Source organism: Callorhinchus milii, unplaced genomic scaffold, assembly GCF_018977255.1.
Source record: "Callorhinchus milii isolate IMCB2004 unplaced genomic scaffold, IMCB_Cmil_1.0 Scaffold5, whole genome shotgun sequence".
Taxonomy (NCBI): Eukaryota; Metazoa; Chordata; class Chondrichthyes; order Chimaeriformes; family Callorhinchidae; genus Callorhinchus; species Callorhinchus milii.
The window spans coordinates 5,377,140-5,397,266 of NW_024704746.1; the positions used below are offsets into that span (position 1 = coordinate 5,377,140).

Genomic DNA, 20,127 nt, shown 5'->3' on the forward strand with positions numbered 1-20,127 from the left:
TTCATAAATTTCAGTGAACAGAAACTCTAAATAAAGATTTTCCCTTACCCTCCCCTCCTGTCCAGGTTTAACCCTTTAACCCAGCATATATTTGCTCAACAAGGCAAGGTGTCTTTGGGTGCGTGTCTCATTAATCCAAGTAATACTCTATAATTATGAACTAATACCAGGGGATGCATTAGATTGCAGAGCTGTGGAGACCAAGCACAGTGCAGGCAGCTGCATTAAACCTGACCATGTCCAAATAACTGTGCACAGCGACACAACACATACCGTGACTAGTGCTTAAACCTTTAGCCTGCTGATTAACTCCAAGTGATGCTAGTGCTTTGACGCGTATTGTGCTGAATTAACATACTCGGATGTACAACAATTCTGGCAAGTTTCCAAATCTAAACTTTGCTCAATAACCACCAACTCCACCCTGTTAACAGTCAGTAACCATCATCTTAGTAGTGAATAACCAGGACAGTTATACAGGGAGTAACCTGTACCTTAGTGAATAAACAGGTTTTTTTTCTTTAGTTACGCAGCGAGTAACCTCTCCTGAACAGACACAGAAGTTCTGAATGATTACACAACAATTAATCCTCGCCTTGCTGAATACACAAACCGTAGTTATACAGAGCAAATTCTGCTTCCAGTATTTTCAGACAGTACGTTTACAAAGTAAGTGTTTACAAATTAAAGAGTTAAACCTTAAGGTTTCCTTAAAAGAGGAAGGATTGGTACAAAAGTTCAAAAAGTGCTACAAAGCAGTTTTAAGGACAGGTTTTAAACACAACGCACACAACGAGAGGGTTTCTTCTGAAAAGAAAGAAAAAAAATGGTGTGCTTTTGTTTTCACATAGTCAGTTCTGGTGACACATTTTACAAAGGCTCGATATTCCTTTGTGGTGCATGTCTCATACACCATGTATTGCCAGCTAGTGTATAGTTCGTGACTTCTCATCCCAGGTTTGTACAGTATAAAAATAGAATGATTTGTTTGGGTTAAAAGGGAAACATTTAATAATAATAATCCTTGCATTTGATACAGCGCTATCTCATGACGTTGAGACGTCTCAAAGCGCTTCACAGAATATACTGTAGTGAATTGACTGCGTATTTTGTGGGCGAACCGCGGCAGCCAATTACGCACAGTAGCGTCCCACAAACAGTCATGGATTGAGTGACCAAATTATTATTTATCTTTTTTAATACGACCTATGCAAAGTGTGAGTTATGGCAAACTTGCATAAGTCATATCATATGATTTCCGTAAAGTTATGCATAAGTCAGATTTTATATGACTTACACAGAACAAATACTGCACAAAACGATGAGGGGATGAGGGCAAGTTTAGAGCACAGCAGACACTATTGCCTTAAACACGCTGCCAGACATTTGACATATAATATATAGTGCATAGTTTATTTCATTCTCAATTACTTACTCTTATTTACTGGCAGTGTATTGCTGAGTGTATCAGAGGTGCGGTGATGTAAGCAAGATGGCGATACGTACAAACTAAAAGGCATCTGTCACGTCTGGTTACGAGAGACTTGTCCTTTGACAGGGAAGTAAACCATATACTACATACGCTTTTTTTATATATATAGATATATATTTATATACAAAATATATAAGCAATAAAGTCCAAAGATCAATAGCACAATTAGGAAAGAAGAAAAATACTGTATTCGAATGTATGTGTTGAGTGTGTTACTGTGTGGGATTTGCGGAGATGTGTTTAGTGTTCATGTGGACGTGGTGTTTCTAACTGAGTATTATCACAGCCCCTGGAGATCAAAGGGCACATCAAAGATCAAAGACAAGTTATCACATAATTCTCGGTTGTCCCTGGCTTCTAACGCGTTACTTTTAGAAGCTGCTGGTTAGAGGAATCTTGACAGCCAATATTGAAATGGAATATAAAAAATACACCAGGAAAGATGGCCATTAACCCTTCAAGTCCACTTTTTTCGGTAGTCTGCAGCTCATTCCAGTAACTCATTCGCTCTCTCCTCTCACTGTAGTTTGAATAACCCCTGATGCTTTATGCCTCCTTTGCCTCACTTGGGTCGACAGCCTCAAATCTCAAACGATTCGACCGTTAGGAAAGAAAATAACAAGATCAAGCTTGTGAATTTTCTCCCCAGCCCCTGGTACAACAGCCCAGATGCGAGCTTATTAACCCAATCTTACATTTCTATCCTGTTGCAATCCACGGACCTATCTACACTAGAATCCTTTCATTTAATCCATTATTCAATCATCCTTGCGGTGTCTCTCCAGATAACCCTCAATGGTGCTCTTAAAAATATATTTGTTATGATTGGGAGCATGGACGGACCACAGCCATCATCCCATTCACTAGGGCTCAACTCAATGAGGGCTGATGGCAGCATTGGTTTTTTTGGTCGGCCGGGTGTCTGACACATGCAGAAAATCATCACTGTTGCTTAAGAGCATCCAAACCAAGCTGAGGATTCCAGGCATCCCACCTACACATGGAAATCCCAGGGAGACTGTTGGAATGGAATGCGCACTCTCTCCCTGGAGGGACGCATCCTGTTTACCTAATTCTGGAAAGTATTAGGTACAGGTTTGTAAGAGCCAAGGCTTGGAGACCCCAGAGCGTGCGTTGGGGTGACTGCTGTAGTCTAACCAGCTAAAACCGCATAGCTTGCCATTGATTTAACTAGCAGCATAAGGTAATGAGGACTGAAGGAGTCAGAGTGAGATGGAGAGGAAATACTGGGGTGAACCCCCATCTCTTTAAGCAGGAAGGTCTTTTTCTACTGCTCTACTCTGAGCTGTTTGAAAAGCAGCAAGGATTGAATCACACATATATAAACATACATGAGACTCTCCTCAGGTTGCAACTGTGCAACCGTGTGGGGCGAGAATACCATAACAATGTAACGCTCAGCTAACATCGCTGTGTGCAAACTGGCTGCCATGTTTGGCTAACAAATACACAGTCACTACACTTCACAGCAAATTCCGAAAGTGCTTTGAGACCTCCTCCGGAAGTGGAAAGCGCTGTATCAAATGTAGGGATTATTATTATTAATAATATTAATATCTTTTATTTAACAATATTATTCGGTGGGTCTGTTAATAAGATGGGTGAGTTTTCCAAAGGCCAGTCTGGGCATTAGAAGCTGCACTAAGTGGAGTTGGGGATGTTTCTCAGAGGGGGGAAAGAGGAAGGTCTTGAGACGGGATTTGAAGGAGGCGAGGGAGGGGGCGAGGTGGAGGGGCTCTGGGCTGACGTTCCAGAGGGTGGCGGCAGAAAGCCTGACCACCAATGGTAAGGAGGGCAGGGTGGGGGACGTGAAGCAAGCCAGTGCCTGTGGAGGGAGCGACTTAGGCAGGGATTCCACCCTTACAGCATCAACCAAATCTCATCCTACCCTCAACAATGTAAACGCACACAGACACCTTTTGAAGCAGGTTTCACTGAATGATGATCAGAGGCAGGAATTGGTTGTTTTGTCCACTCCCTGGCTCAGGGGCTCTGAGGCCAACGCCACCAGCCCTCCTGTCAGCCAGCTAAGACGAGTACTGATTCTGAGAACGTTCAGGTGTGGATGGCTCAGTTTTATTTCAATCCAGGGGCTCATTCGGAGAGATATAAAGACCTCTGTCCTTTGAAAGTCAATGTCTGCCCCATAGTCATTGAGGTAAAATGTGTCTGAAGCCTCCCTGAGGCTTGAGTGATCCTCATCACATCACTGAGACAGGGTTATGGTGGCCTCTGACCCTGCTGACAAACAGCCCGCACTCCCACTGGGATTCCCAACAGTTTGTGATCTCCTGGGTATGCACTTGTGAGAATTCCTAAAATCAACTCGAATGGTACAATCCCAATGCGTCTGCATCTCTATAACGTCCCAACTGATATGTCTCTGTTCAAGGGTGAAGAGCCCCGGCTTGTCTTTACTATTGCTCACAGCTCATTCCTCTAACACTGAATTTAGCCTCACTACTCTCCTCTGCACAGCCTCTAGAGCCTGGGCAGCCCCCTTATATCACTGTGACCAGAGCTATGTGCAGTACTCAAGCTTTGACCAGAGCACTATACAGCCTGAGTATGGTGTCTGGGGATCTAAACTCAACCAATTTAGCAATCTAGCCCAGCATCCTGTTTGCCTTGTTTATTGCTGCCTCACACTGTTTGACACAGTGAGCGACAAGTCAACTGACACTCCTAGATCTCTCTCAGATTCCCCCTCGGTGCGTTCTATCCCATCCATGGAGGACTTGTGTTTCCTAGTATTGGATCCTATATAATTGAACCTTATTTGCCAGTTATCAACCCATGTACATACCCTATCAAGCTCTCTATGTCGGGCCTTTGCTACCACCTGATTCCAGTTTCCCCAACTTGGCAAATATGACTCTTACACTGGGTCTGCAAATCCAGATCATTAACATATACCAGCCAGGCAGGTATTAAGCGGAAAGCCGCAGGTCATTCATATATATATATATGAAATATCTCCAAAGGCACCCCTCCTGTTCCTTGTATATATTAATGACCCCAGACACCCTGCTTCATGCCTCCCTGGCTTGTCTCCCCAAAATCTTCCATCATCCTCAAACACACAATAGTTTACTTTTGTTCTGATCATTTTACAAACTTTCTGAATTCAGTGTGGAAAGTTATTTAGTGCTGAGGTACAGGCGGTGGGGAACAGCAACTGAGGTACAGGCGGTGGGGAACAGGAACTGAGGTACAGGCGGTGGGGAACGGGAACTGAGGTACAGGCGGTGGGGAACAGGGGCTGAGGTACAGGGGTTGACTCCGGCTGGGGGATGGTTCCCACACTGGGAATTTGCTCAAATTTTGCTTGTAAACCACGCGATGTGGGCGAGAGGGGGGAGAGAGAGAGTCTTTCTATCAGGCACTCATCACTAAAACCACTGCCGCTTTAATACTTGCTTATTAACGAGAATGAAAAGATCCTCCTATTTAGCGACTGTCACATGATTTTTCATCTCTGGCCGGCAAACCAGACGCTGTATCATATGACACTTTCGAGCGGGGTGGGGAGGGAATGGGGGAGGGACACCGGATAGCAAACATGAGCCTGTTTCTCTTTCCGCAGAGCTGACAGTAATGGCCCAGCTTAGTTTGAAACCTGGCACTGCCCTGCTCAGTACGGCCCAGTTCCCTTTGCCTCCTTTCCTCCCTGTCCTCTGGCCATGGCTTTACCTAGTATACCTGCTTATCTGCTCTTTACACCTCTCTTCCCGTCAACGCAAAGGCGACACTCCTAAGTTGAATGGGCAAATGGAGGGAAAGGAAGAAAAATAAGTTGAACAGTCAGAGCGAACAAGGATTTCAACTCCTCAGTGCTGCAATATTCCATTTTCAGGCTGATCTAACGCAGAATTCTCAATCTCACCGCTGTGTCTGGGGTTTGTGAACAAAGGGAGATAACTAAAGACAGAGGAGGTCCCTTTCCTTAACACAGGCTCTCGACACTGAGGGATCCTCAGAGCTACTCGCTTTCACAAGACAAAATGCAACAGTGACCTGTTGTGACGTGAGCAGATGATTGATAAGGATTTTGTGTGAGATCGTTATATATATATATATCTAGTGAATTTATAAACCTGAATTATTCTTCGCTGAATAGAATTTTAATCTAAAACTCTCCCGATAAGTGTTTTGTTTTTTTTTGTTTAAAACTCCCTGTACAGATGCTAAACAAATAAGCTTGCTTGCTTGTGCTTGTTCGAGATACAAAATATGTGTAGTTTACAAGTTAGAGACGGGGGTGACATTATATCAATTCTATTCACACAATCGGCAAAAAAGTATTTACAGATTGACATTTGGAGCCGGGGTGAGCGAGTGGGTGCTCGCTGAGGGCCCATCACGTCATTTGATGAGGAGCCTCGAGCATCTCCATCAGGAAGGTGTCAATGGGCGTGTCGCCGATCAGCTTGAAGAAGAAAAGGTGCTCCAGGCATTTGAGTCCAATTGATCGCAGTGCCGGCAGGCGCAGGAGCAGCTTAGCGAACCTGGAGAGAGAGAGAGAGAGAGAGAGAGGAGAGTGCCGCGGAGATCAGCGTTTCACAAGGTCACAACATGGAACAGGGTGTAGCAACTCCAGCGCCTGTGGGCAGGGCTAGCACTCGCCAGAAACACTTGCTCCGCCCCAAAGGACACACCAAGTGCCGATCCCCAATTCCCATCCAAAGTAATTCAAGTCTGTTCCGCAAAGGACACCAATCCAGAGAGAATCATTCGCTGCCAACTTTAGAAAATTGAAACATTGAACATCGAAACGTAGGGATGTGTAGCGCAGAAGGAAGCCATTCGGCCCATCGAGTTCTGCACCGAGCAAGGAGATGACTTCAATCCCACCGCCCCATCTTATTCCCAAACTGCTTCAAGCCAACTGTGGACCACTCTCTGGGGGTAAAAATTCATTCCCAACGTAGAGAATCCCAATGGACCAACTCCCCTTCTCTAACTTCTTTGCTGCTGGTCTATTACACTGGAATAACATGCAGCAAAGGATCCATCAGGTCTTGTTCAAATGCGGTCAAATGGTGATATATTGGAACTAAAACCAAGGTGTGGAGTGGCATTGACAGGGAGCGTCCTATAGAACAGGGAGGGGCGGAGGGAAAATTAATCATTCCATCACTCTGGCTCTCTCCAGACCCCCAGTGTGCACAGCAGTGAGAGAGGGAGATGACAGATGATTTGCTTAGTAATTGAATACATTTAATGTTATGGTTATGATGTTGAGAATGTCTCGAAGAGCTTCACACAAGATACTTTGAAGCGATGTGACTGCATTAATGGGGGCAGGTACATTAACTAATCTACATGAAGAGCACTGAGACGGATGACTGATTATTATTGATTTGCTTTGGAGGGTGAGTGCACAGCCGTGCACAGCTACAAACAGAAACAGACACAAACTGTCCGCAGTCCTTACCGGCCGGGCTGTTCGGGGTACTTGTGTTTTGTGTAGGCTTCTAGCGACGCGTAGACCTTTTCCCTCAGAGATTCCACCTCTCCTGGGTTTGTCAATCCTTTAGCATCTGAAGAATGAGTTAAAATATTAACATTCAATGGATCAAAACCTTAAACCCTTCCCATTCACTCCCATTGTAGAGAATCCTGGCCAACAATCCCCCAAATAAAATTGGTCGCACTTTCCATGGCTGTTTGTGGGACATTGCTGTGCGCAAATGTGCTGCTGTGTTTGCCTACAAAATGAGCAATCACCCCGTTTCACAGTAATTCCTATGAAGTGCTTTGAGACATCCTTCCGACGTGATAAAATGCTATACCAAATGTTCCATTGGGATTATATATATATATAATCCCAATGGAACAAACCCCCTCCCATTCATTCCTGTTGCAAAGAAACCCAATGCACCAAACTCCTTGCTATTACATACAATCCTAATAATAATACTCCTTGCATTTGACATAGTGCCTTATCATGGCATTCAGATGTCTCAAAGAGCTTCACAGAATGTATTGTAAAGTGAATTGACTATATATTCTGGGAGAAACACAGCAGCCAATTACGTACAGCAGTGTCTCAATCCTGATCCAGCAATAAAGTATCTCCAGAATTACCCAGGGTTATTGCTGCTCTACAAACCTCAATCAATTTGCAGGTAAGAATGGACTTGGTGCTCCTGTCACTGATCTGCTCATATTAATGGTTAGTTATTAACAACTTCCCAAACCTTCCCATGGGCTGGCCAGAGTGGTGAGCCCGTGCTGGTGGGTATAACAGAGCACTCACCGGGATTGAAGAGAACGATGGCTCTCAGGCAGCCCAGCTCAGTCTTGTCCATCTGCATGTCCTTCATCTTGGAAACCAACTCTGTCAGAACTCTGCCCGGAAACAGAAGGAGGCAGTGACTCGCGATCACCTACACAGGCAGCCGAGGGGCTGAGTAACACAGTGAGCAACTGAATGGCTGGTCATTGGCGGGCTGAAGCCAAAAATAATCCACAAGGGACTTTCGTTAGACCCTGACACCATGTTGGGGAGAGTCCAGGGACCTTTACACTATATATAACCTGTAGCTGATCTGGGAGTGTGGACAAACAGTGTAGAGAGAGCTTTACTATGTCTGTAACCTGTGCTGTGGCTGACCCAGGAGTGTGGACGGACAGCGTAGAAGGAGCTTTACTCTGTCTCTGACCCTTTAGTGGCTGACCCGGGAGTGGGGACAGGACACTGGATTCCAAAAATTGAAAAGTTGACTGGGAGTGGCAGCTGAGGCTGAGGGGATGTGGAGCTGTACCTGTCAAATATGGAGCCCACGCCTGCACTGTGGGCGCTACTGCGGTGGACGTGGAGACCTGTGGCCAGGAGGATACCGTCCTTCACTGAGATAGACCGATGGGAGAACGAGGCGATCAGCAGTTCGTTCCAACCTACAGAGAGAATCCAGTCAATCACTCTGTCCCTGTGTCCCTCCCCGCCCCACACCCCAACCCCTGCCACTGCCCATTAAACCCCAATGGCCGAAACCACCTCCCAATTATTATAATAATAATCATAATAATCCTTGCATTTGATATAGCACCTTATCACATCATTGAGAAGTCTCCCAGCGCTTCACAGAACATACTGTAAAGTGTAGTCACTGTGTATTTTGTGGGCGAAACATGGCAGCCAATTGCGCACAGCAATGTCCCCAAACAATCGTGGATTGAGTGACATTATTATTATTATTATTATTTTAGATGGATTATTACCCCCGGAAAGTGATCAGGCAAACAACTAACAACCGGCTTACTGCAAGGTAAGGGGTGTGAAGTAAGGAAATTGGCCTAGGGTTTTGCCCTGCTTGGGAATCGAACCTGGGTCACCTTGCTTGTGAGGCAAGCGCCCTAACCACTACGCTACTCGACTCCACAAAATAGAGTCAAGAGAGAACCATTGTTGCAGTCAGTGATCTAAATGGAGCTAATTGTTGACAGGGAAGGACTTTTGGTTGGAAGAGTTGTATTAAGAGCGAATACACTGTGCTGCTGGGCTGCTGGAATGGGCCCAGCAGAGTGCTGAGGCTGCTGGAACGTTTTAAAGCACAGGTCCACATGAGATTTTTGTTTTTAGAGTAAATTACCAACATGTTTTCCCCCGAGTTTGCTGATGCTGTGGAACGCTGGCTTACCCGCCCGTAGGAGAATGACCTGGTCGTCCAGTGGGAGGTCGGAGAAGTGCGGGATCCTCTTGGCCCACTCCACCAGCGTGAACAGCTGCTTGTCAGCCGCCTGGCAGATGTTGGTCACGGGATCGTTCGACTTCACAGGATGAAATGAGAGAGAGAGAGATAGAGTGTTGCTCATCACAGATCCAATACGCCCACCGGAATCCGGTAACCGGTAAGACTGTAACACCAAAACATCTCCCATAATAATATTAATAATCCTTGTATTTGATATAGCGCCTTATCATGGCTGCCGCGTTTACAGTCAATTCACTTTACAGTATATTCTGTGCAGGACTTTGAAATGTCTCAATGACGGGATAAGGCACTGTATCAAATGCAACTATTATTATTATTTGGGACCTTGGTGCACATGAGCCTACAGTAGCCGCTATCGTCACTAGATGGCGTCCCAGGCTGGCATGCTCAGTGACTACGTAAGATGGCAGGGCGAAACCTTGGGCAAGTTTCCTTACTCCACACAGAGCCTAATAATAATCCCTCCAAAACCAAAACAATAATAAAATTGGTCATTTTTAATCTACGACTGTTTGTGGGACATTGCTGTGCGCAATTGGCTGCCGCGTTCGCCCACAAATATACAGTCAATTCACTTTACAGTGTGTTCTGTGAAGCGCTTTGGGACGTCCTCCCGACGTGAAAAGCGCTATATCAAATGCAAGGATTATTATAAGGATTATTATTATTAAGATGAAGTAATCAATAACCTTATCCTGATTTTCCAATGCCAGATACAAGCACATTGTTTGGGCGTGATGATTTTAAATGGCTCCAATTCAGTGTAAGATTCCTGCCCAGCTTACTGCCACTTTCGCTCTCCCTGGACACTTGGCCATGTAGAAAAGTGTCTTGCCTTGCGATTTCCTTCCACAATGACACAAGTACCCAGTGCCCATCCCCACTCTGCTCACCTCACTCATTCTCACTTCCCTTACTCCAGTTACTTTGGCCCACCCCACCATCGGCAGTCGGGCTTTCAGCCTTTCTGCCCTACATTCCCCTCGCCTTGCACCCCCCCACCCCTTGCCAACTTCAACGCCCGTGTCAGGACATTCATCTTAGTGCCTTTGGTCACCCTCCTACCCCTATCCTCCCTGCCCTCCACCCCTACTGATCCCAACCTCAGCTCGTGTCCAAATCCTTGACTGACCAACGCCTTGGGACGTCCTCCCGACGTGAAAGGATGCAGTATGAATGTAATTTGTTGAAGGCAGAAAACTTCTGCTAATGTCTCCTATCGTTTGTGGTGTTCAGTCATTCCTGTGTGCCATTTCACTCTCTGCGAATGTTATGACATGCTCACACATTCACTACAGACAGTATGATGCATTCGCTGCAGTGTGGGTAAAATTTCACCCGGGGTTGAGATCAACTCGATTAACATAACATTTCTTAGACCAGGGTTTGGCAAAGTGATTCCAGGCTTCACTTTGAAGTGGGTTTTCTCTTGATAACTTACAGAAAAAGGGTTCAAAATGAAGGCTGCATTGACTGCATTTGCCAAATTCTGGAACCTTTAAAATGCTTCGGGTAAATGTAGACCTGGGTGCACTCTTTGCCCACAGGGGGCAGACAGACACTATGCTGAGGTTACTTATCTCACTGCTCGCAACTGCTGTCCTTTATCCAGTGATCCTTGCTGGAGAGTGTATGTGTGTACCCCAGGGTGGGGGAGACTTGACTTTAAACAAACAAGACCCTACGTCATATAATACTACTACTACTAATAATAATAACAATAATCCTTGTATTTGATAAAGCGCCTTATCATGGCATTAAGCTTCACTGCCTCAAAGAGCTTCACAGAGTATATTGTAAAGTGAATTGACTGTCGATTTTGTTGGAGAAACGTGGCAGCTAATTGCACACAACAATGTCCCACAAACAAATGTGGGCTGATTGACCCAATTTTCTTTGGAGGGAGCATTACCCCTGGAAAGAGACAAACCAATCGACTAACAACCAGGTTCCTACTTATTGCTAGGTAAACAGAAGTTTGTGGAGTAAGGAAACTTGCCTTAGGTTTCTCCCTGCCCATGAATATCCGGATAGCACCCACTAGCTTGGGTCAGACATGAAGGTTAGTCAGAGCCATGTGATTCTTGGGCTCATGACTATCCTTCTTTGGGCGAGGGTAAGCTTTTTTGAGCTGAACTGGTGCCAAGGTGTCATGTTTGACAACGAAATGTCGGAATCGAGCCAGCTCTCAATGACGGTCTCCAGTCCGGTTCCTGAACCAGGTGGGTCCGCAGTTCTCCTGGGCACTGCTGATGATAGCACAGCCCAGCCTGGCTCATTGGCAGGCATTTGAAGGGCAGACCAGTCACTGGGGGCAGGGAGTCATCTCACTCAGCTCTTGTTAACCCTGTAAACCAAAGTCCGAACGGGTAGGGTGTTCCTAGCAGCCCAAAAGCTTGCTAGACAATGACATCTATGGCAAGCTGTGCAGTCTTAGCTGGTTAGACTCCAGCAGTTACCCCAACACACACACTGGAGTCCCCAAGTCTTGGCTCTTGAGGGGTTCCTGTGTGTGTCAGACACCCGGCTGAGAAAACGAAAAGTTTGTGTGTGTGTGTGTGTGGGGAGAATGAACATGTGCAGGTCTGTAGAGCGGGATTAGATGGCTTGCCTGGCAAGTCATGTTGCCCTGGCAACCCAAGGCCGTTAAAGGAACGGTAAACAGGATAAATGTCAGCGCCGTGGTCTCACTGAGCAGACTGGCTGGCTTCCACTGCCCGGGGAGCGAGGAGACGAGCAGGCATTTAATCCACTTTGGATCATCTGTCAAAACGCTTTTTCGTCAGCGGCACTCACCTGTTCACAGCTAATTGAAGACATTGATTGCTGATCAGCGACTGTCCATAAAACAGGCACAATCGATGTCTTCAATTAGCTGTGAAGCCCTGGAGTGGGCAGCCTGTGGGGTGTGGGCAGACCCCAGCCGCAGACTACTACTACTAATAAAAATCCTTGCATTTGATATGATACCTTATCATGTCGTTGAGACGTCTCAAAGTGCTTTACAGAATTACTGTGTATTTTGTGGGTGAAACGCGGCAGCCGATTGCACGCAGTAGTGTCCTACAAACTATTTTGGATTGAGCGACCATGTTATTATTATTATTTTTTTTGAAGGGATTATTCCTCCATGGAAAGCGATCCGCCAAGCGACTAACAACCCGGTTCCTATTTACTGCTAGGTAAACAGAGGCACGTGGAGTAAGGAAACTTGCCTAAGGTTTCGCCCCATCTGGAAATCGAACCCGGGTCGATTTCCAGATGGGGCGAAACCTTAGGCAAGAATACCAAATGCAAGGATTATTATTACCGTTATTATCATTTTGTTAAAGCACTTCACAGGATTTTACTCTAAAGTGTAGTGACTGCATACTTTATCGGTGAACACAGCAGCCAATTTGCTCACAGCAACAACCCACAACAAAAGTCATTTTATCTGGGGCTTGTTGGCCAGGACATCATGAGAGAGAAACTCACTGCTCTTTTCAAATAGCTCTATGGGATCTCTAACGTCCACCTGATCAGGCAGACGGCACCTCCGACAATGCTGCGCAGCCCCCAGAACTGCACTGGAGTGTCAGCCTGGACTATGAGCTCAATGTCCTGATGTGGGGCTTACAACCTTCTGACCCAGGTGACAAGAGAGATACCCACTGAGCCAGGCTGACATCAGGCTCAGACGTTGAGGAACAAATGACGGAAACAGTGACGTTACATCCTCTGTCTCTGTCCTAAACTCAAGTGGAATCAAGCCGACACATGCCATCTATGTGGAAAAAACGGGTGAGCGGGCGAGAGAATGTTCTCGGTTGCCACGGCAACCCCAGGCCCATATTTTCACGCTCCAGCAGCCTTGCTTTAGTTTATCCTGGGCCGATGAGCCATTCCCTATCCTTCAGGTTAAAGATGCGGAGAAAAATCTACTCGCGAGCCAGTGAACCAGTGAAAGCAGCTCTGTGCGGACGGAGTGGGATTGAGCTGAGCTGTGAAATGATTTCACCATGAAATGATTGCTGAAATGGAGCGGTGTGGACAATCGCCGTGAGCGAAGGAACTCGTACATGAGCTTATTACCTAGCACAGCGGGAACACACAAACCTGCCGTTAACTGGTTTTACGTGTAAAACTGAGCCAAGTGTATAATAATAATAGTAATCCTTTCAGAGACGGAGAGGAATAACCCCCTTATTTCCCCTTCAGGTGGGAATTATGGGGGTTATTCCCCCCACAGAACGGGTCAGTAACTGACGGATCGCTTTCCGGGGTAACAATTCCTCCACAAAAAAATGTGATCGCTCAATCCGCAACTGTTTGTGGGACACTGCTGTTCCCAATTTGCTTTTGCGTTTCGTCCACAAAATACACAGTCACTCCACTTTACAACACGCTCTATCAAGAGCTTTGAGACGTCTCCACGACTTGGTAAGGCGCTATATCAAATGCAAGGATTATTATTATTATTTTCATGTGGAATCCACAGACAGATAAAGAGGGGGCGAAGCGGAGCGATTGAGACGGAAAGTTCCAGAACTTCCTGATTAAGAAAGTTTCCAAATGAAAACCATATTTCGGAGCGTTTCACAATTATGCATGGTCTTCCGTTTTAACACAAAGGTCTCCAAGGCAAGAACAGGAGAAACTGTGTTTTGTGGGGAGGGTTTCAGCACAGAGTACACTGTCACTGTGCAATGGACACTGAGGCACAAAGTGTTAGGTTACACAGCAACGACATCTCTCACAACTTCCCAAAAACATAAACAGAGCAATCTTATCGTTCTCTTTTATACAATCTCATCACATTACCCTGAGCTGGTGTCTTTGATGAGAGCTGGAGTGGCTCATTCTCTGAGATCCTTTGGGAGTTGTGGTTGGGGTGGGGGCGAGTGAGTGGGCAGGTCCCACGGGGCGGGGGGCGCGGGGGGGGGGGGAGAGGGTGCAGGGAAACAAGAGCGAACTCGGAATGATGTCCACACCGAGGGAGTAGAGAGAGGAAAAGCGAATTGTAAAAAGTCAAATGAATACTGTTTCTTACTGTAATGAGAAATAGAGGTGGAAGGGAATCTCTACACACCGAATTGCCTAGACTGGCTTCCACGTAGGCCTCTGTCTTTGGTTCCACCGCCAATTCCGCGTCTAGAATCTTCTCCACTGGCATGTCGTCGTTGACGCTGCTGGTGGACTCCACCTCGTTGTCAAGCCTTTCCTTCCCCCGCTGCCGCTCCTCCTGAACAGCTGAAAGACACGCAGTCCGTTACCAATCACCCCTCAAACCTGCTCCACACGCAAGTATAATAACCCTTGTCTTTGATATCGCGCCTTATCACATCATCGAGATGTCTCAAATCGCTTTGCAGGATATACTGTAAAGTGAATTGACTGTATTTTGTGTGTGAAATGGCGCAGCCAATTGTGCACAGCAGTGTCCCGCAAACCAGTGGCCCTCTGGCCTCAACATTGATTTTAACCTCTTCAGACCTTAAACACAGCTCCTATCTTCTCTCAGCCTTGCCTCCCGCATCTCTCTCTTCTATAACCATTCACACATCCACTTGGTTCTCAGACACCTCTTTTCTTTCTCTCATCTCCCACTATTGTCTTCTTTTATCTTGCACCATCAACAGCTCTGTGATCTCATCTTCTTCTGTCCTCCACCTAATTTTTTCCTTTGTTTTTCTTTCCCCGCCCCCTCCTCTGTTAGTCCTTATAAACTCCCTTCCAACATTCCCCAGTTCTGATAAAAGGTCATCGACCTTTCCTCTCTCCATAGATGTTCCCTGACCTGCTGAGTGTTCCCAGCGACTTCTGTTTTCACTTAAGACTTCCAGCATTTGCAGTCTTTTCCTTTTGTTAAAGCTCCCTCCAACTGCTCATCCACACTCCCAGATCAGGGTTACCGACAGAGTAAAGCTCCCTCTACTCTATCTGACCACACTGCCAGGTCAGTGACAGCACAGGTTAGAAACAGAGTAAAGCTAGCTCTCTTTGCCCAGCATCATGTTGGCAGCCAGTGTCGTTCTCTCTCTACAGCTCGTCCAAACCACCCACTCTAAAAGGTCTCTGTTACTCCCTAGTAAAAAGCAGAAATGAATGATTTATATAGGAGCTGGATAGGAGAGGAGTGATCTGAATATTAAATATCTGCTGTCTGAATTATTCACTGCTTTAAATAAAGGAATTTTTCAGGCTGTATAGAGCCTGTCCTAGTCATTGGTTAGTACTGAGTTCAGCTCTAGATGCTCCATGTTAGGAAAAGTGACTGAAACATGCATGTCTTATGGCTAGCCGAGTGTCCGACACACATAACCATGCTTAAGAGTAGTTGGATGGCATTGAGGGTGACTGTCCTCATGGAGGGGGTCAAAGAGCTGAACTGGCTCCAAAGTGACAAGTTTGGCAACAGATGTTGGAATCAAGCCAGCCCTATGTGATGGTCTCTAGTCCAGTTCCTGAGCCAGGAGGATCCACAGAGCACTGCTGATGACAGCACAGCCCAGCCTGGCTCACCAGCAGGACCTGGAAGAGCAGACCAGTCACTGGGGGCAGGGAATCCTTCAACTTACTAGGTGGATGGCAGGTACAAGGAACTCCCTTGCGAGCTTCCTCGTGGGCAACCGAGTTCAGCATGAAATGTTTGAGGGCATTGCCACCATCTTCCTGGCCACAGCTCAAACATACACGCCTTCCCATTGAGCGATGGTTCCACCAGTTGGAGGTGTGGGGTTTAAGCAGCAGCAAAACAAGGTGGATTCCAGGCGCTGGACGTACGAACGTGTGTCACTAACTCGGACTCCAGGTTAACGCCTTCCAGCAGCTGTCGCCACAAGCCTCAGAGTTTCCTCATCAGCTATCTGGCAGGCATCTGCTTTCAGGATGGTGGGAGGACCTTTACAGGACAGTGGGCTCCCACACATCCCTCACTGTGAGCCGCACAGGCCAGGAATAATGGGCAGCTTCTCACACACTGAGATATTCAGTAAGTGAATTCCTGTGAATGTTCCATTCACTGAGAAGGCAACCCCTCCCCCTCCGGAGATCAGGGAACTAGCAAACGCTCCAGCAGTCATGATATCAGTGCCGGAGTGTAACATACAATAAACACAGGGAAACACGCCAAAGGACACATACCGGAGACGCCCCAGCTCCCCCACCACCTCTCTGCCCACGCCTGAGGCTGTCTGAATGCAGTCACTCACACACACGCTCATACACACGTGCACTCACATACTGAAACTCACACACGCTCACACGTGCACACACTCATACACACACGGTCATACACACTCTCACACATACACACGCTCACACACTCATATACACAGCAGTGAAGAGGGCAGAGTGACTTATGAAGGACATATACCTTCCCTCTTCATGCCGGAGGCTAAGCACTTCTGGTAGCGGCAGTACTGACAGCGGTTCCGCTGGCGCTTGTCGATGGTGCAGTCCTTGCTGTCCCGGCACGTGTAGGTCAGGTCCTTCCTCACCGTCCGCTTAAAGAAACCCTTACACCCCTCACAGCTGTACACTCCATAGTGCTTCCCTGTCATATAGAGAGAGAGTGAGTGAGAGCGAGAGAGTCAGAGAGAGAGAATGAATGAGAGCGAGAGAGTCAGAGAGAGAGTGAGTGAGAGCGAGAGAGTCAGAGAGAGACAGTGAGTGAGACACACTCATGCCTCTCACAGCTGTACACCCCATAGTGCTTCCCTGTCACAGAGAAAGGGCACAAGGGAGAGAGGGAAAGAGAGTGAGTGAGAGAGTGAGTGAGTGAGAGAGCAAAAGGTAATAATACACTTATTATTAATCCTTAAAGCGCTTCACAGGATTTACTATAAAGTGTAGCGACTGACCCACTGACACCACTGAACGAGGCTGAGTGAGTGAGGAGAGAAAAAACGAATAGCTTGCCACTGAGAGCACTGTCTGGCAAGCTTTCCCGTTGCTTCGACCACCCTACCCATTAGGGCTTTGGCCTGCAGGGTTAACAGGATCTGAGTGGGAGGATTCCCTGACCCAGTGGTTGGTGTATGCAGCCCCCACCACTTGGCTAAGCTCAGGGAAAATCACAGTAATTCACTGCCCTATTCCAGTGGCCAGCGGAGAGCAACAAAGACCATTGAATGGAGGCATTTGCATAGCAGAAGCTGACGTCTCTGGCTGCAGGGAAAACCGCTTCGTGTCAAGGGTTATAGCTGGGAACTTGTGTTTAATCTTATATGTAGGTTCATAAAATCCTGCCTGCTCTAATCCTCTAGTGCAGTATGGAAAAGTGTCAGCGAAGGGACTGATGAGAGAGTGCGTCTGAGTCACTTACTCCTTCTACGCTGTAATTAACTGAGATTTCCTCTCTCCCCCCACCCGCCTTCAGAATCCGTTGCATTTTTCTGTTCACTTTCTCCGTGAGTAGGTCAGGGGTGTCTCTATCTCTCTGGATGAAGCAATTTCTGGTCAACCTCCCACCTCCCTCTCCATCCGCCCCAATGAGAATGTTAAACCTCACAATGACCCTTTCTACGCGTTAGAAATCTCGGGGCGCCGTTGGAAAAGAGAAGGGAGTTTCAGCTGTACAGAGCCTTGGTCAGACCCCATCTGGAGTACGGGATTCAGTTTTGGGCACCACCTTCAGGAAAGATATATTGGCCCGGGGTGGGGAGCGGTGAGGGGAGGATGGGATTGTGCAGTAACAATGTGAGTAAACGACAACAACAAAATCACATTTACACAGTGCCTTTCATGTCGGGAAGATATCCCAAGGCCACTGGACAGTGAAGGGTTTGTAACCGAGCTGAGGGTAGGGGCATGGGAGGGTGGCTAAAGGCTCGATCAAAGAGGAAGGTCTTCAAATGAGCCTTGAAGGAGGTAAGGGAGGGGGCTAGGCAGAGAGAGTGTGGGATGGAGTTCTAGAGGGTTAGGGCAGAAAGGTTGAAGGCACCACTGCTGAGAGCAGACAGGGTGGGGGAAGTGGAGTAGGCCAGTGCCTGTAGAGTGGAGGGAGCTGACAGGTTGGTTGGTTGGTAAAGCCCTGATGTGTGGAGGTGAGGAAGGATGTGTGTTGAGAAACGGCCATGACTGGTACCTGAGGAGCGATCACCACAGATGGCACAGATGTGTTTGGCCAGCGAGGCAGAGCTGCATTGGTTGTAGCTATTCATGTTGCCCAGGCCTGACAGGCCCATCGGCGGCTTCACATCCTCCGTGCTGCTCACATTGTTCAGCGCGTTCATCTGCGGGACGAAAAATAATAATAATAATAATATTTGATATAGCGCCTTCTCAAGTCATTACGATATCTCAAAGTGCTTCACAGGATATACTGGAAAACCTGTGTTTTGTGAGCGAAACACGGCAGCCAATTGCGCACAGCAGTGTCCCACAAACAGCCACGGATGAATGACCAATTTTATTTTCAGGGATTGTTGGCTAGGACACTGGGAGAGAGAAACTCCCTTCTCTTTTCCAATAATGCCACAGGATCTTTAACATCCACATGAACAGGCAGACTGGACCTCGTTTTAACATCTCATCTGAAGGATGGCACCTCTGACAATGCAAAACACCCCCAGTGCTGCATTGGAGCATCAGCTTAGACTATGTGAGTTCAAAGAGTTTGAATCCAGAACCTTCTCACTCGGAGACAAGAGTGTTACCAACTAAGAGAGGGTAAGACATGCTTAAGCGTATTCAAATCAGACATGTATGCTAGATTCACATAGAAATTTCCCTGGGCCTGAAACAGAATCCACACTCTCTCCCAGGAGGGACACACCCTGCTTACCTAATACTGCAGGTTGGCAAGACCCCAGACTGTGGTTGGGGAAACAGCTGGAGTCTAGCCATTTAAAACTTGCCATTGATAGCTCAGACAAGCTTTCCTGCTGCTTGTCCAGCTACTGCTACCCTACCTGTTAGGGCTTTGACTTGCAGGTTAACAGGAGCTGAGTGCCTACAGTGACTGGACTAGAGACCGCCACAGAAGATGGGCTCCATTCTGACATTTTCTTGCAAAGAAAGTCACCTTGGAGACAGTTCAGCCCCAAGGAGCCCCAGCTTACCTTTCCCCCCCCTCAAGGAGAATGGCTAACACTCATTCGCAGGTATGTCTGTCTATGTCTACACATTGAGTGTGTATTCAGGAGTGACTAAAGAATGACTGAACACTTCACTCTGAGTATACGGCATTAACATCCAACAATCTCACATTGAACATTTCTGGAGAATTTCAGCTGTCAAAACTTCGCAAATTGTCTTGATTAATAATAAAACTTCAGACTTCAGTTACTGATTTACTTATTCCTGTTTCTAAAATGCAGAAGCAGGAGACTGCAAACCTTCTGCTTGCTCCCACCCGTCCACCCACCCTCCCTCTCTCCCTCCCACCCTCCTTCCCTCCGGACTTAATAATAATAATCCTTGTGTTTGGTATAGCGCCTTATCACGTCGTTGAGATATCTCAAAGCACTTCACAGGATATATTATAGAGTGGATTGACTGTACTTTGTGGGCAAAGCGCAACAGCTAATTGCAGTGCCCCACAAACAGTTGTGGATTGAGTGACCAAATCGCTTTTTTTGGAAAGCGATCTGCCAATCAACTAACAACCGGGTTGGGGACAGACTGGGGAATGAGCTGGGAGACATGGGGACTGAGCTGAGAGACATGGGGAATGAGCTGAGAGACATGGGGAATGAGCTGGGAGAGATGAGGACTGAGCTGGGAGACATGGGGAATGAGCTGGGAGACATGGGGAATGAGCTGAGAGACATGGAGAATGAGCTGGGAGACATGGGGAATGAGCTGCGAGGCCTGGGGAATGAGCTGGGAGACATGGGGAATGAGCTGGGGGACATGGGGAATGAGCTGGGGGACATGGGGAATGAGCTGGGGGACATGGGGAATGAG

At 47.0% G+C, this 20,127-nt stretch overlaps 1 protein-coding gene across 2 annotated transcripts in view; it reads right to left on the reverse strand.

The window, feature by feature from the left end:
• Window positions 1–4,754: 4,754 nt before the first annotated feature.
• LOC103184778 (retinoic acid receptor RXR-gamma-B) overlaps window positions 4,755–20,127 on the reverse strand; it is a 66,173-nt gene continuing 50,800 nt past the window's right edge. For both annotated transcript variants that reach the window (XM_007902961.2, XM_007902959.2), the window contains exons 3-10: window positions 18,305–18,452; window positions 16,592–16,771; window positions 14,306–14,466; window positions 9,160–9,289; window positions 8,284–8,416; window positions 7,776–7,867; window positions 6,951–7,056; window positions 4,755–6,021 (exon numbers count right to left, since the gene is read on the reverse strand). In XM_007902961.2, the coding sequence (XP_007901152.1) occupies window positions 5,874–6,021; window positions 6,951–7,056; window positions 7,776–7,867; window positions 8,284–8,416; window positions 9,160–9,289; window positions 14,306–14,466; window positions 16,592–16,771; window positions 18,305–18,452 (1,098 nt within the window). In that variant the 3' untranslated portion in view covers window positions 4,755–5,873. The remainder of the gene's footprint in view (window positions 6,022–6,950; window positions 7,057–7,775; window positions 7,868–8,283; window positions 8,417–9,159; window positions 9,290–14,305; window positions 14,467–16,591; window positions 16,772–18,304; window positions 18,453–20,127) is intronic.